Source organism: Amblyomma mixtum, chromosome 2 (assembly GCF_055824585.1).
Source record: "Amblyomma mixtum isolate Tamu chromosome 2, ASM5582458v1, whole genome shotgun sequence".
Classification (NCBI taxonomy): Eukaryota; Metazoa; Arthropoda; class Arachnida; order Ixodida; family Ixodidae; genus Amblyomma; species Amblyomma mixtum.
In genome coordinates this window covers 42,298,603-42,311,348 of record NC_143013.1, presented here as the reverse complement: position 1 = coordinate 42,311,348, position 12,746 = coordinate 42,298,603, and the positions used below count along the sequence as shown (strand labels likewise).

Genomic DNA, 12,746 nt, shown 5'->3' with positions numbered 1-12,746 from the left:
TGCGTGTTAGGCTTGGGTGAGAACAGGCCCAGAGAGGGGGTTAAGAGAGCCGCTCCATCAACAGCGAAGAAAGCGATCGGGCAACTTCAGTTTACGGCGGGGTCCCGGGAACGCGTGCTAATCCGTTTGCATAGCGAGGAAGAAGTGAAAAAAAAATATATAAAAAAGTGGTCCGAACAAATATAAGATTGTACGAGGCCACGGGGACACAGAGACAAAACACAGGACGTTGTAAACGACAATCAAGATTCCATGTTCTGGCTTCAGGACGTTACAAAACAAAGATGGCAGTTTTCAGTTCCAGATGGGGAGTAACCGGGCACCTTTTTCCTTTCTCCTAACACGCGACCACTTGCCGGCACCGAAGAAAAGGCCAGGGCAGCCACTCCACCACAGGAAACGACGGGAACGTATACTTTCTTTTTTTTTAAGGTATATCTGAGTAAGAACCTAGAATCTCACGACGTGTCTTGCACGGCGCCTGGTTAGAATGGGCAGACAGTCTCTCTGGCGAGGGAACCTGACGAAGGGCGCAGATTGTGCTGCGAAGGGGCAAACTTATAAATAGGTAGAGAGAGCCGTTTCGCTTCTTCGCTCGCTGGCCACGAGGCGGCGTTGGGACCGACGCGAGCCTCACGGTCTGCACCGCAGACCGCGACGCGCGCGTCGCCGCCTGTTCTTCTAGGGCAGGGGCGAGCGCCGGTGGGTCATCCGCTTAGGCCTTGGACTTGAATCCACCGGAGGCGAGGAGACGGAGACGCTCGGGCTCGGCGGCGTGGGCGGCGTCAGGGCCGGACAGGGCGCTGGAGGTGATGGTGGCGTCGGCTGGGCTGTTGGACTCGGTTCCCTGCTCGTTGGTGACGATCTCGGGGTGGAAGCCGGTCTCGTCAGCGGTGTAACGGACGGTCCTCTGGCGGCCGTCGGCGAGGGTGAGGGTGTAGCTGCCGGTCACGCGGCCCTGGCCGTCACCGCTCTCCTCGTGGGTGTGGGTGCCCTCCTCGGTGCTAGACTCGTGCTTGAAGGAGTATGGGATCGGCTGGCTCAGGGGGTCGTCGGAGGCGAGGACGGCACGGGCGAAGGTCTGGGCGGCCTGCCACGCGTTGGTGGAACAGAAGAAAAAGTCACTCCAACAATCCTCACCCTTTTCTTTCTTTCGCTATAGTAGTGCGCACGAAACGTATTGTAGCTAGCTGTGTTTTGCAGATTTTGCTTAAAAAAGCGAACTAGGGTGGAAGCTTTATCATTGGACTCCATGAGTAGAACGAGCGCGCACCTTCTGGCTATTGTTCATACTCAAGAAACGCTTTGCAACTATCTTCAGCCTTTTCCCAAGCGTTAACAGGTGAAAATACTTTTACCCCCCTGATCTTCCTGATGCATAATTCGCGTTGTTAAGGAAGTACTTACAGTGTCGAGGTCGCCTTCGGCGTTGAACTTCAGTGGGACGGCCTGGACGGCAACAGCCAGAGCAAGGATGGCGGCGATCTGCAGGAAAATGTGTCGTAAGGATTGAAATAAAAAATAGAAGTTCCGAGCCTGCTGCACGTCATTAAATGCTAAATGTTAAGGAACAGCCGCACGCAAGATAACTAAGTTTAATTCATCGTATTTGCTTAGCTCTGCCTCTCTTTTGCCTTGTACTACCGACGTCATGAGATTCCTCAGTTCGTAAAATCAACTCTTCTTCATTAACCGGAGTTATTCGCCCACTGTCTCCTAAAAACGCTCCACACTAAGACGTGAGAGTCAGTCCGCAGCAAATGAAGTCATAATTAATTACTGTTCTTGTTCATTCACTTGAATAGCGAGCCTTTAAGAGCTGTTCATATACGATTCCTTACTAACGCTGGCGCCATATTGCTTAAAGGCCGCCAAGGAGATCAGAGGCTTCCTCATTCCAAATTACAAGGCCTTCGTTGAGGCGATAAAAGTAAAAACTTGCGCTGCGAATCCCTGCCATTCTTGTCGGGGGGGGCCTCTTTCAAAGTATTCCAGTCCGTGGCATTCTTGGAGCACGAAAATGGCGGGGAATAACAAAGAAGCAGCAAAAGGCGATGCCGGGGCGTGCACACTACGCAAAGTCCTCAAGCGCCGTGCTACCGTCTTCTTTTCTTGCGCCGTTGTCACGAGAAGTCGTTGGTGGGCCCTTCTTACCTTGATCATCTTGCCGGAATGAAGGGGCAGCTAGCTGTTCCCACGAGAAGAAGAGAGCAAAGTGAAGCGGTGATGATCTCCACGGACCGGACAGCTGCTTTTATACCCGGTGCTCGAAGGATCCCCGCGTCGTCCACACGGTCCAATCCTAGCCAGTCACGTGACTCAAACCAAGAGGCAGCGGCGTCCACTCGTGGTGCAGCGCTCACCAGTTTCTTCTCGCCTCCTTTTCACTCAGCTTTGCATTTTTTTCTCTACTTTGTCGTTTTATTTTTGTTTCTCCTCCAACTCTCTTAATTTCTAGAGGGAAGTTAAAAAAAACCGCATTTTTATCTGCGCATTTCTTTTCCCTCACCCTCGGAAGAAGAGCCCAGCGTCTTCTTCATCCACCTCAGGAACAACCAGTTCATTTCATTCAAGGCTTTTTTGTTTTAGTCCAGTTTTGCCGGACGCCCTCTTGGACAGACGCATCGCGCACACGCACGTACACCTGTGCCATCTTCCCCACGTGCCCCCCTCTCCCTTTCCCCCTGTCTCTGTGCTTTGCCAATGCGTCTCCGCGACATGCGGCTACTAGCTTCAAATCGTATTCCGTTGGCGCATCTGCAAAAGGTCTTGGATGGCCTTTATCGGGCGGTTTAATCTTGCCGTGTCCGCGCGGCCGAGGGATGATTCTGGTTGGCCTCGAATTGACCGACCGGCCCGCGACCACCACCACTGCACGCACGCAGCGGAAAGTCGAATTTCTACACGCGGACACGGCGGCGACGACTGAGAAATGCGAGTGCGACAGGCTTGAGGGGGGGGGGGGGGGGGATCAAGGGAAGCCAGCACTCGGCATGCCTGAGAGAAACGGACCCTGAAAACGACGACGGATCTTCCGAGTCCAGTTACATCTTTCCATCGTTATTTTCATTTTTTTCTCTCTCTCTACGCTTAGCCATCTCCTCTCCATCATATGGCGATCGAAGAGTTCGAAGCAAGGAAAAGTGTCTTTCGGCCGCAGGGCTTCCCCGCTAGGCTGTTCTTCTTCGATACACTGTTATTTCGTGCCGTGCTGTTGGACGGCTGGGAACCGCGAGCCGCCTACCCGGACAACGCGCGTACGTTTATTTTCTGCTCTTTGTAGCGCGAACGAATTCTTGGAGGTGAGTCGCGTTAGAAATGCGCCTCTTTTATTCTTCGTCGCCTTCGCGAGCGTAATGTTACGTTCTACGGGGCTCATTAAAGACTGAGGCGCGTGAGAGAATGTGTTGTCGCCGCCATAGTACTTGGCACAGCATTTCCAGACGGCTGCTGGTGAATCGTCTTTTGGCCCTTGAGCGAACGCGGGCCGTACGACTAAGAAAAAGTTATCAGTGTTGCCATTCCTTTGTCGCACTATCCGCCCCTTCCAATCGTTCGAATCATTCATTTTTCACCGCTTTTAAGGTGCCAACTTCTAAAACAGTAAAGACACCCTTAAGGCGTAATATTTTAAAGTCTCTCGTCGCGCCAGCTTGGACTCACAGGAGCGAGAACGACCCACTCATGACGCAACATGCTTGACACAAGCCGCACGTTCGTGACGCGTGAGCAGCGTGTTATTCCGGTTAGGGAAGCTTGCACAGTGAATGTGTCTTTCGGCGAAAGACGTTAAGTTAAATGTGCAAATGCACTGCAGGGTGCATTAGCTATTGTTCGAGTGTTCAGGGTTGAATTGTATCGCTTCCAGAGCTAATGTTTCCCCATCTTTGTCGTCACATTGCCCAGATGAAGGGTACAAGCAGTAGTCGGCTGCATTGTTACACGCGTGTCATAAGCACCAGGTGGCTATTCAACGAAAAACATTATTTGTGCACGTGCGCGGCCAAATTATCTGCCAGATTTTAGATCAGTCGTGCCCAGTAAACCGGATACTTTAGTGACCTCATAATCGAGCATACCCTTTTTTAGACTATACGCGTAGAAGGTAAACCTTCGAGACTGGTGATAAATTACCGGAGACCCTTCCAAACTTTGCACCTCTGACAGCGCAAACTCGCACGCTATCAGGCTGCAAAGCAGGCTACGACAGCGCATGCTAGTTTCACACGATCGAGTCCCGGCCGCGATGGCCGCGTTTCTATGCAGGCGAAACGCAAAAAACGCTGGTGCGCTGTGCACAGTTAGTGTAGTGCACGTTAAAAGCCGCAGGCATTCGAAATTAATCTGGAAACCTCCACTGCGGCCTCTCTCATATTGCATGAACAGTTTTAGACGTTACTTAAGACTTAAGACGTTTAAAATGCGCTCCAGAGACGTTAGAAAGTTCACGCTAATAAAGACTTTTGATGTAGTTTTTATTTTCAAGCTTGGTTCCTTGGTCAGTGAAGTTGCCAACTTTGAATTTTAGTCCTGGAGACTGTCCGGTACTTTAGAAAATAAAGACTGAATTGAATTCACCTTTGTCTTTCCCTTGCTTCCGATTACTTGCCAAAGCTGTAGAAAGCGATAACTTGTTGTTATAACCTGCTTTTTAATTGAATATTGTTTTTTAAAGCATTATATTGAATACGCTTCTAGGTTGTCGACCGGACAGAGGCGCTCAGAACTTCTTATTCGGTTCCCATAAACAGGCCTTCTGGCAGGAGCAGTTTCGGTGACACTAACAGAATTTGTTTCGTCTTTCTCATTAAAATGAAAACATGCCAGCACAGTATACACTTTAAATTTTCGTAACAAAATAAAGCATGAAGACATTTCAGCGTTACGCAGGCAGCCAAGAGGATACTTGTCAAACATGAGTTTTTTTTTTGTTTTTTGTTTTTTAAATTAGGCAAGTCCACACCAGAAGAAGGTGCACTTCAGCATCTGTGCGAACAGGAAGTTAGGACACAGTATCAGAGGATGGCGCCATCGTTGTTAGTCCTGCAACTGTACTTTTATTGTGGTGTAATACCAACAACAAATAATTTATTCGTTTAATTCAACAAGAACCATATGCAAAGAAGTGAAATAAAGACGGCTTCAAAATGAATTCACCGAACCCCATACACTCTTCCCTGTGCATTTCTTGCTACGGCTTACATTATGCTTTTTTTTTCGTTCTGTTCAGCGTAGAGAGGTAGTTTTTTCGTGAGTCTATTGTTCTTTCGTGCTCTACTTTTTACGCACGGGCCCGCTTAAGATTTGGGCTTCAGCTTCATAATTTTTCTTTCTATAAATTCGTTTTAGCAGGTAACTGATGATTGCAGCGGAGTCCTGTTCGACGCATTTTCTGCTACACAGGCCTCGTGTCCATGCACGAACATATGTACGATTTTTTGACAAGGCACTTCCTAGCCTTCGAGAAGAAGCGAAAAACGGGCAGCTACGACTGTACGCCGAAAACTGTCGGCGAGACATCCTAGTTCATTTGGCCATTAAGGTATCGGCTTTGCCAAAAGTAACCAATCAATGGGGTTTGTTTCTTAACTGTGTGGTGGGGCACTTAATTATGGCGCACCTTAAGTCCTTAATCTCTGTAAGGCAAAGAGAACCCTTGCTCTCACCTTTCTAGATCTTTTGGTCGGTCCCCCTTATGGCTGAGAAGCAAAATCGCGCTGCTTGGTTACTTTTAACGAAGACGGGGCGTTGTTGGTCCATTCAGTTTATATTAGCTCACGTTACAGAGAACATATACTGGAGACAGCAATAAAGCGAACGGGCAATCAGTAACTGTTAATTTACAGAGGTTGGTCATATACGGCCTTAGGCGTGCTTCAACAGATATGTCAGCAAAAAAAGAGCCTCAAGAAGGCTGTAGTGAAGTCCTCACCAGCAGTTAAATTAAGAGTTGAGGATAGAAGAACGATATTATGATTAAAATTAGCAAAAAAATTACAAAAATAGGCCATTACCTCCAGCCTGAATGAAAGAAAGTGCAAGGTCAGAACACTGTACGGTCTGGATTCTCTTTAGCTGCCATTCCAAAAAGCGTTCACCTCCCACTTTTTTCCTCTCAATTCCACCAAACCCTCTGCGGGGCCCCATCACAAACCTTCGGGGTTAGGCCTTCGAATTCGAGCGAGACCTATTAGAAGTATTCTCATGTGCGTGTAAGTGCCCGCAAAATCGTTAAAATAAACCTTATTGTGTGAAACTTCAGAAAAAATGACAAATAAGGACAGAATATTAAACGTATATCCATGGAACTAGTGCTTGTGGTGGTATAGCGCTGACATCCAAATCTGCATGTATTGTTGTAGTTCTCTTGCCGCAGAACAAATAGCGCCTCAAAAATAAGCGTCCACAAATCAAATCGAAATTACGACTAGAAATACGAAGATTTATAGCGAAAGAAAAGAAATGGCCCCATTTGCAGATTTCTCAAATACAGAGTATCAAGCCGGTACGCATGGCATCAGTGCTGATGGTGGATAAGGGTTGACACCCCAATCCGCTTATATTATCATAGCTGTCTTGCTACACAACAAAATGCATCTCAAGCACATGGGATTCTGCACAGCGAAATTACGACGGGACAATACGAAGGTCTGGGACAACAAAGAAGGAGTCGAACTATCATGCAGATGCTTCAGCTGCAGAGTATTAAACTGATTTCTATGGCACCAGTGCTCGTGCCGATTTAGAGTCGACAACGAAATCCGCAAATATAAGATTAGTTCTCTTGCTAAAGAATAAATAGAGTCTTAAAGGAAAGGCTTTACACAGAGAAATTACAAGTGGAAATACCAAGGACTAGGCGAAAGAAAACAGTTGACTTCCCGCGCAGATTTTACGCAGAAATAAACCTTCGCTCAAAACTTTGAAAGAGGAGCACGGGATTACACGTCACGGAATACCTGCTAACTGTACAGCTAGCAGCTGGGGCAGTGCCAGCTGGAGTCGCTAACGTTCCACGGCGAACATGGGCACGCTAGAGAGGAATAGAAAATGCCGGGCAGTATTGAATACCAATCAGCTCGCCCGTCCAAGCAAAAAAAAAAGGGTAAGACGAAGCCCCTGTGTGACGAAAACGACGACGAAGTGCAAGAAATGAAGAAGAGCAGCTCGAAGCGGAGCGTTGAACAATCTCGGCGCCCTTTGACCCGCTCGGCAGAATTGGTATGGGCAGAAGGTAGCGGCCGGTTGCTCGAGCGAGCCAAGAATAGCGAGAGAGCTCGGATACGTTCTCGACGCCTTGCGCGCCAGGTCAGGAAATATGAGCGCGGGTTCACGGCCCATCAGTCATTCAGCACTTGTAAACAAAGCCGGCGGCTCCAGCGAGAACGCCGAAGCAGGGCCATTAATATAGATCCATAAATATGGAAAAGGCCACGAGGGGGAGTGTGTCACCGAGCAAATGACTCTTCCGTGTCTGGCGCCTCCGCTAACAGGCGTGGACATCGGTCAAGCAGGCCCTATCACCGCCGAAGGCCTTCGAGAGGATGACGCTGAATCTGCTTTTAGCCTTCGCCTTTTCCATCACTGATCTCACTCGCAGTAAAGCACAAGCACGGGAGCGGGGAAATGCTCCGAGCATAGATAAAACATGCTGATGTAGAGCCTGTAGTGTGTTCGGCGCGTGATATTTGTATTATTACCTATTCATTTATTTGCGCAGATGTTCAAAAAACATGAAACCACAAAAAAAGTGACTGTCATTCATTGACATGATTGTAGCGCTATACCCAAGGTCGCACATTACTGTTCAATGCCCACAGCCGTTGGCGGGCACCCACCGCAGATACAGTAGATAAAAGTTTTATCCTAAACAGGTTAAAGTATGGTGAAATTCTTGGTAAATATGTCTCTGGGCCCACCTTGTGCAACTATTATAGTTGTGCCATGGTGCTCTTTGGCCAAGGCTGCTATTGCGCCATACAAATTCGTCATAATCATGCTAAATGCGCAGTCTTTCATCTGATTCGAAAAACACTTGCTATGGACTTGCCCGGCTACAGCTTCCGTGAGACGACGCTTCCTAAGAAAGGTTGGCCTGCGATGGGACGTTGCAGACGACTATCGCAAGTGGACTCATGATAATCGCTTTATCGCGAACTTTTGCCGCTTTTTAAACGAGGCTTGTTTACACTCCTTTTTATAACTTCCTTTCCCTTTTTCATTATGCCTAATGGCAAACAGCCCGAATAAAAAAAAATGTACTCACCAAAAAAAGGCAATGATGAATTTAGTATACATTTTAAAAGCAGACAAAATGCGCATTCAGAGGATAATTAACCGCGAATTGTAAGGCTTAACGTCCCGAAACGACACGCGTGCTATGTGGGCCGCTGTTGTGGAGCGCTTCGGATTAATTTAGACCACCGTGAGTTATTTACCGTGCTCTGACATCGCACAACACACGGGGTTATTTTGTTTTTCGCCTCTATCGACATATGGCCTCTGCGGCCGGGGTCAATCCCGTGATCTTTGATTAGTTGCCCAATGCCAAAGCTACTGAACCACCGCGGCGGGTGACAGGACAGTAAGATATATTTTACGCGTGTATGCACCCGCAAATCAAATTAGCCGAAAGTCACCACAGCGTGCACCGATAGCTACAGCCATCAAGATCATTCTCTTTTTCTGCTCATTCTTCAATAGCCACCTTTCTCATCGGCTCGTGCTGTGAGCTGTGTGCACGTCTGTTGTAGGCTACCGATTTTTTTATATACATATACATAAACAATTTCATACATTTTCCTTGCATGCACTTGCGACGGAACCAGCAAGTTTCTGAGACTAAGACTGGTCCCCATTTACTTTAAAGTAAGACCGCAAATCCATATATAAAGAGCTTCAGTGTACTAAGGCGGCACTTAAAACACAGCCTGCCGCCCTGACAAACTTCATTTCTTAGTGCCTCCAGCAATCAGCCTGCCTTGATTGATTTTGGCGGGCTTCTCAATGCAACAACGCGGCGTTTTATTTCGAGCACTAGATATTCACCGTGCCACTGTCGGCATCCCGCATCCCCAAGTCCACATGCAGCGTCTCTGAACGCGGTGCCACACTCTTGCTTGGTGGCCGCAGTACACAGCGAAGCGAATACACGGATCTTCGACAGGATTCCACGTGGACAACGATACAAGAATGAAAAAGAGAAACGTTCCCAACGGCATTCAGCTTCGCGACGTATACTACATTCTGTGTCTTTTCCCCGTCGTTTAGTATACAACTCGCACGGCATACAACGTGCAGCGCGTACGGACAAGACGTCCCCACGGCACAAAGGGCGAAAGCAGCAACTTTCTGGCACCTACGTTCGTCGCCTGCCAACACGCACGAAAGAGACGCCCCCTCTACCTTTCCCCTTGGACAAACCTCGGCGCAGTGCATGGAAGTCGCGAGACAAGAGGCCGCGCCAGGTGCTAATTTCCCGGATGCCAGAGGCAGGCAGGTAGCCAGACCCACGAATAGCGTGATGCAATGAAAGTCAGAGGGGACCGGGTCCTCTCGGTCGCGCCTGGACACCAGTTCTTCTTTCCTGACTCAACGCGAGAGCGAAACCAGTCTATGCTCATCGAGCTCAGCAGCGGAATGCAGTCCGAGCGGGGAAAGTCAACCAGTCGCCATGATGCATTGCGCCTCAGTGCGACCGAAACCGCCACCGGTACGACAACGACCAGATTTCGTTTCTTCGTCGCCGAGACGGCGATGCGGGGAAAAGAAACGACAAAAGGCAAAAGACATAAGCAGGAACAAGATTCGTTACGCGCATCGCCTAGATAACGTGGCTGTAATGCGCGTTCCGTTTGGGACTCGTGTAGAGGAGGCCTATGCAGAGGGATGAGAAGGGAGCGAAAGCGCAGGGTTATGCGGGTGAGGAGGAGGGGTGTGGGAGGAGATAAGACGCGGCCTGGAAAGTAATTTCACAATGCCGTTGTCTCCCAGTCTTCTCATTAGAGCGACTGCAGGTGAAACAGCTCAAATGAGTTGTAAGAAGTAGAGAAGGCCGGGTGGCGGAACGAAAAGGCGCTATACTTTTGTCTACGGCTACGGGGAAGCTCCTTTCTTAAGTTTCTTTCTTTGTGAGCGAAGCTGGTTCCTAGGAGACAGAAAGAGGGGGTCTAAAGGCAGAGAGACGGTAAGAGAAGAGGGAGAGGATCTGACGCCAACGGCGCAGGCCGATAAAACGGTAAACGCGCTTCTTGGCTTCGCCTCAGGAGATCAGGGGAATAATAAAAAGAAAGAATTCCCCTGAATAGGAAATAAGCGACGGCAAGGCAGCGGCAGCAGCAACCGTAGCGCAGGCACGGTAGTATATATCTCGCTAATGCACAGTCAAGGTTAGCCCAGAGCCGCTCGCTCACTTCCCAGAGTCGCGACACTTTAGCTTGCTCGCCAGGCGCGAGGAAGAAGCCAGTTTGCTGCGAATGTATCGATGCTGTCTTCAAATGAGACATCTCGGCCGGATAAGCTGTCGAGGACTGCCGAGGAAAAAGCGTCAGAAAGTGGAAAAATTAGGAAGCGAAAGATGAGGGAAATTGAGAAAGCGGAAAAGGTGATTGCGTGCCATGCCGTTCGATATCCAGGAGGCTAATGCCGCCTTGTCGATTGCACGCGATGTTTCAGTTTCTTTTCTTTGCTAAGCGGCCTACCAGTGAAAATATGGGCAGCCCGGTCATCGGCCCAATGAGTGTGTTCATGGCGTGGGTGTTGGAGCGTTGCGATTTGCAGTCGAATATGTTTAAGAAAACAAGAAAGAAAGAAAGAAAGAAAGAAAGGAAGAAGGAAAGGAAGAAAGAAAGAAAGAAAGAAAGAAGGAAGAAAGAAAGAAGGAAAGAAAGAAAGAAGGAAAGAGAGAGAGAAAGAAAGGAAGAAAGAAAGAAAGGAAGAAAGAAAGAGAGATAGAAAGGTAGAAGGAAAGAAAGGAAGAAAGAGAGAAAAAAGGAAGAAAGAAAGAAGGAAAGAAAGAAAGGAAGAAAGAAAGAAAGAAAGAAAGAAGGAAAGAAAGAAAGAGAGCAAGAAAGAAAGAGAGAGAGAGAGAGAAAGGAAGAAAGGAAGAAAGAAAGAAAGGAAGAAAGAAAGAGAGATAGAAAGAAGGAAAGAAAGAAAGAGAGAAAAAAGGAAGAAAGAAAGAAAGAAAGAAGGAAAGAAAGGAAGAAAGAAGGAAAGAAAGAAGGAGAGAGAGAGAGAGAAAGAAAGAAAGAAAGAAAGAAAGAAAGAAAGAAAGAAAGAAAGAAAGAAAGAAAGAAAGAAAGAAAGAAAGAAAGAAAGAAAGAAAGAAAGAAAGAAGGAAAGAAAGAGAAATAAAAAATATGGGGGCCTTCTAAGCACATTCTTAAAGAAAATGCGATAGCATTTATGCTGCATGCTATGTTGTCTACAATGATTGCCTAATGTTCTTGCGACTTTGTCGCCAAAACTCAGGTTGGAACCGGTTCCATTGCCCTTATGTGGTATGCAAGAGTCATTTTCTACAACGTTTCGGTATCTTCCATTAGGTGATGATCATATGGGACTCTATTAGTCCTACGCAGTAATCCCCACTAATTCACCTAAATCCATTTTCCGGCGCGTGTGCCTGCTTCCAAAATTTTAGGGGTTCTCAGATTTTCAAATTTTGCGGTGCCCTGTGATTGCTCCACGGGTGGTTATGGGGTGTTGACATCACGACCCCCTCAATCGCATGCACAGATCGAGAGAAGCCCTCATACCATTACTGACATAGTGGTGCAGCGGTTAAACGGTGCGCCACTGCCCCGGCAGGTGGCTGTTTCAAACATGGCACCCGTGGCTTGTGAGATCCAGGTTTCCCTTCCCGAGCTGCGCTGGGGCTCATGCGCTGCACCACGGTGGGCAGGTGTCAACTGCATTAAATTTGGCAATGGTGGGCACTTTACTCAAATTCCGGTGGCAGGTTGCCATTTGCCATGGTGGACAGACTGCGATGACGTCACAGGGTCACGTCATTTCTCCCGACAAGTCAGAGAATTTCGAGACAGAAAAGCCGGAATTTTTTTGTGACTGCGAATAATGTTTTTCTTTCGAGTGTATCATTTTCTTATCATATGTCCTGTTTATTTCTTTTTCATTTACTTTCTGCCACTACGTACTGTTCTGTTGGTGATTTCTGTTTGGTGACGTTTTGCTATTGATGATACTCTTTTCCCTGCTGCCGCTGTCGACGTAGATGTTTTGTTTCTATTGGAGGTGGGGCCTGTCAAGCCACGAAACCGTAGCTGTTTTCTCGCCTTCCTTATCGCAGTTTGCCGTACAGCGTTTTTTTTCTCTCGTATGTTTCTATGATGTAAAATTTTCGCTGTAGTAGAAATAAAGAACTCAAACTCATACTCAAACATGAAAACCGAAATGCTATCGCATTAATAAATAAATAAAGATAAACAAAACCTCTTATCGAGACTTTCTTCTTATCGTTGTTCCTACTCGACAGTTCGATCTGAGCCACTTTTTTCAGAGTTTATGGCGTCTACTCCAGTCTATTGCAGGCATTGCCCTTTTGCTCAAATGAGAACTCTCGTATTCACCTCTCGCACAAGTGACGTCAATGGCAATGTTGTAGAAATATGCAGCATATCCATCGTTATTACAGTGCACAGTGCTTTGGGTAAAGGAGTCTGCGTTTAAAATGAAACTGTGCTCTATTAATTACTGCATTCAACAGTCTCTAGTTGCTGAATGTG

The 12,746-nt window shown here is 47.6% G+C and overlaps 1 protein-coding gene across 1 annotated transcript; it reads right to left on the bottom strand.

Annotated features, from left to right (window-relative positions):
- Window positions 1-229: 229 nt before the first annotated feature.
- Window positions 230-2,263, bottom strand: LOC149359129 (cuticle protein 10.9-like). The gene is made up of 3 exons (XM_089568979.1): window positions 2,155-2,263; window positions 1,408-1,485; window positions 230-1,090 (listed from the first exon to the last, which is right to left on the bottom strand). The coding sequence occupies exons 1-3, from the start codon at window positions 2,161-2,163 to the stop codon at window positions 716-718; spliced, it is 462 nt and encodes a 153-aa protein (XP_089425105.1). The 5' UTR covers window positions 2,164-2,263; the 3' UTR covers window positions 230-715.
- Between the last annotated feature and the right edge of the window lie 10,483 nt (window positions 2,264-12,746).

Excerpts from the sequence above, each read along its gene's own strand:
- LOC149359129 (XM_089568979.1), bottom strand. Across the intron at positions 1,091-1,407 it reads CCGAAGGCGACCTCGACACT|GCCGCCCAGACCTTCGCCCG; the intron begins GTAAGTACTTCC and ends AACGCGTGGCAG.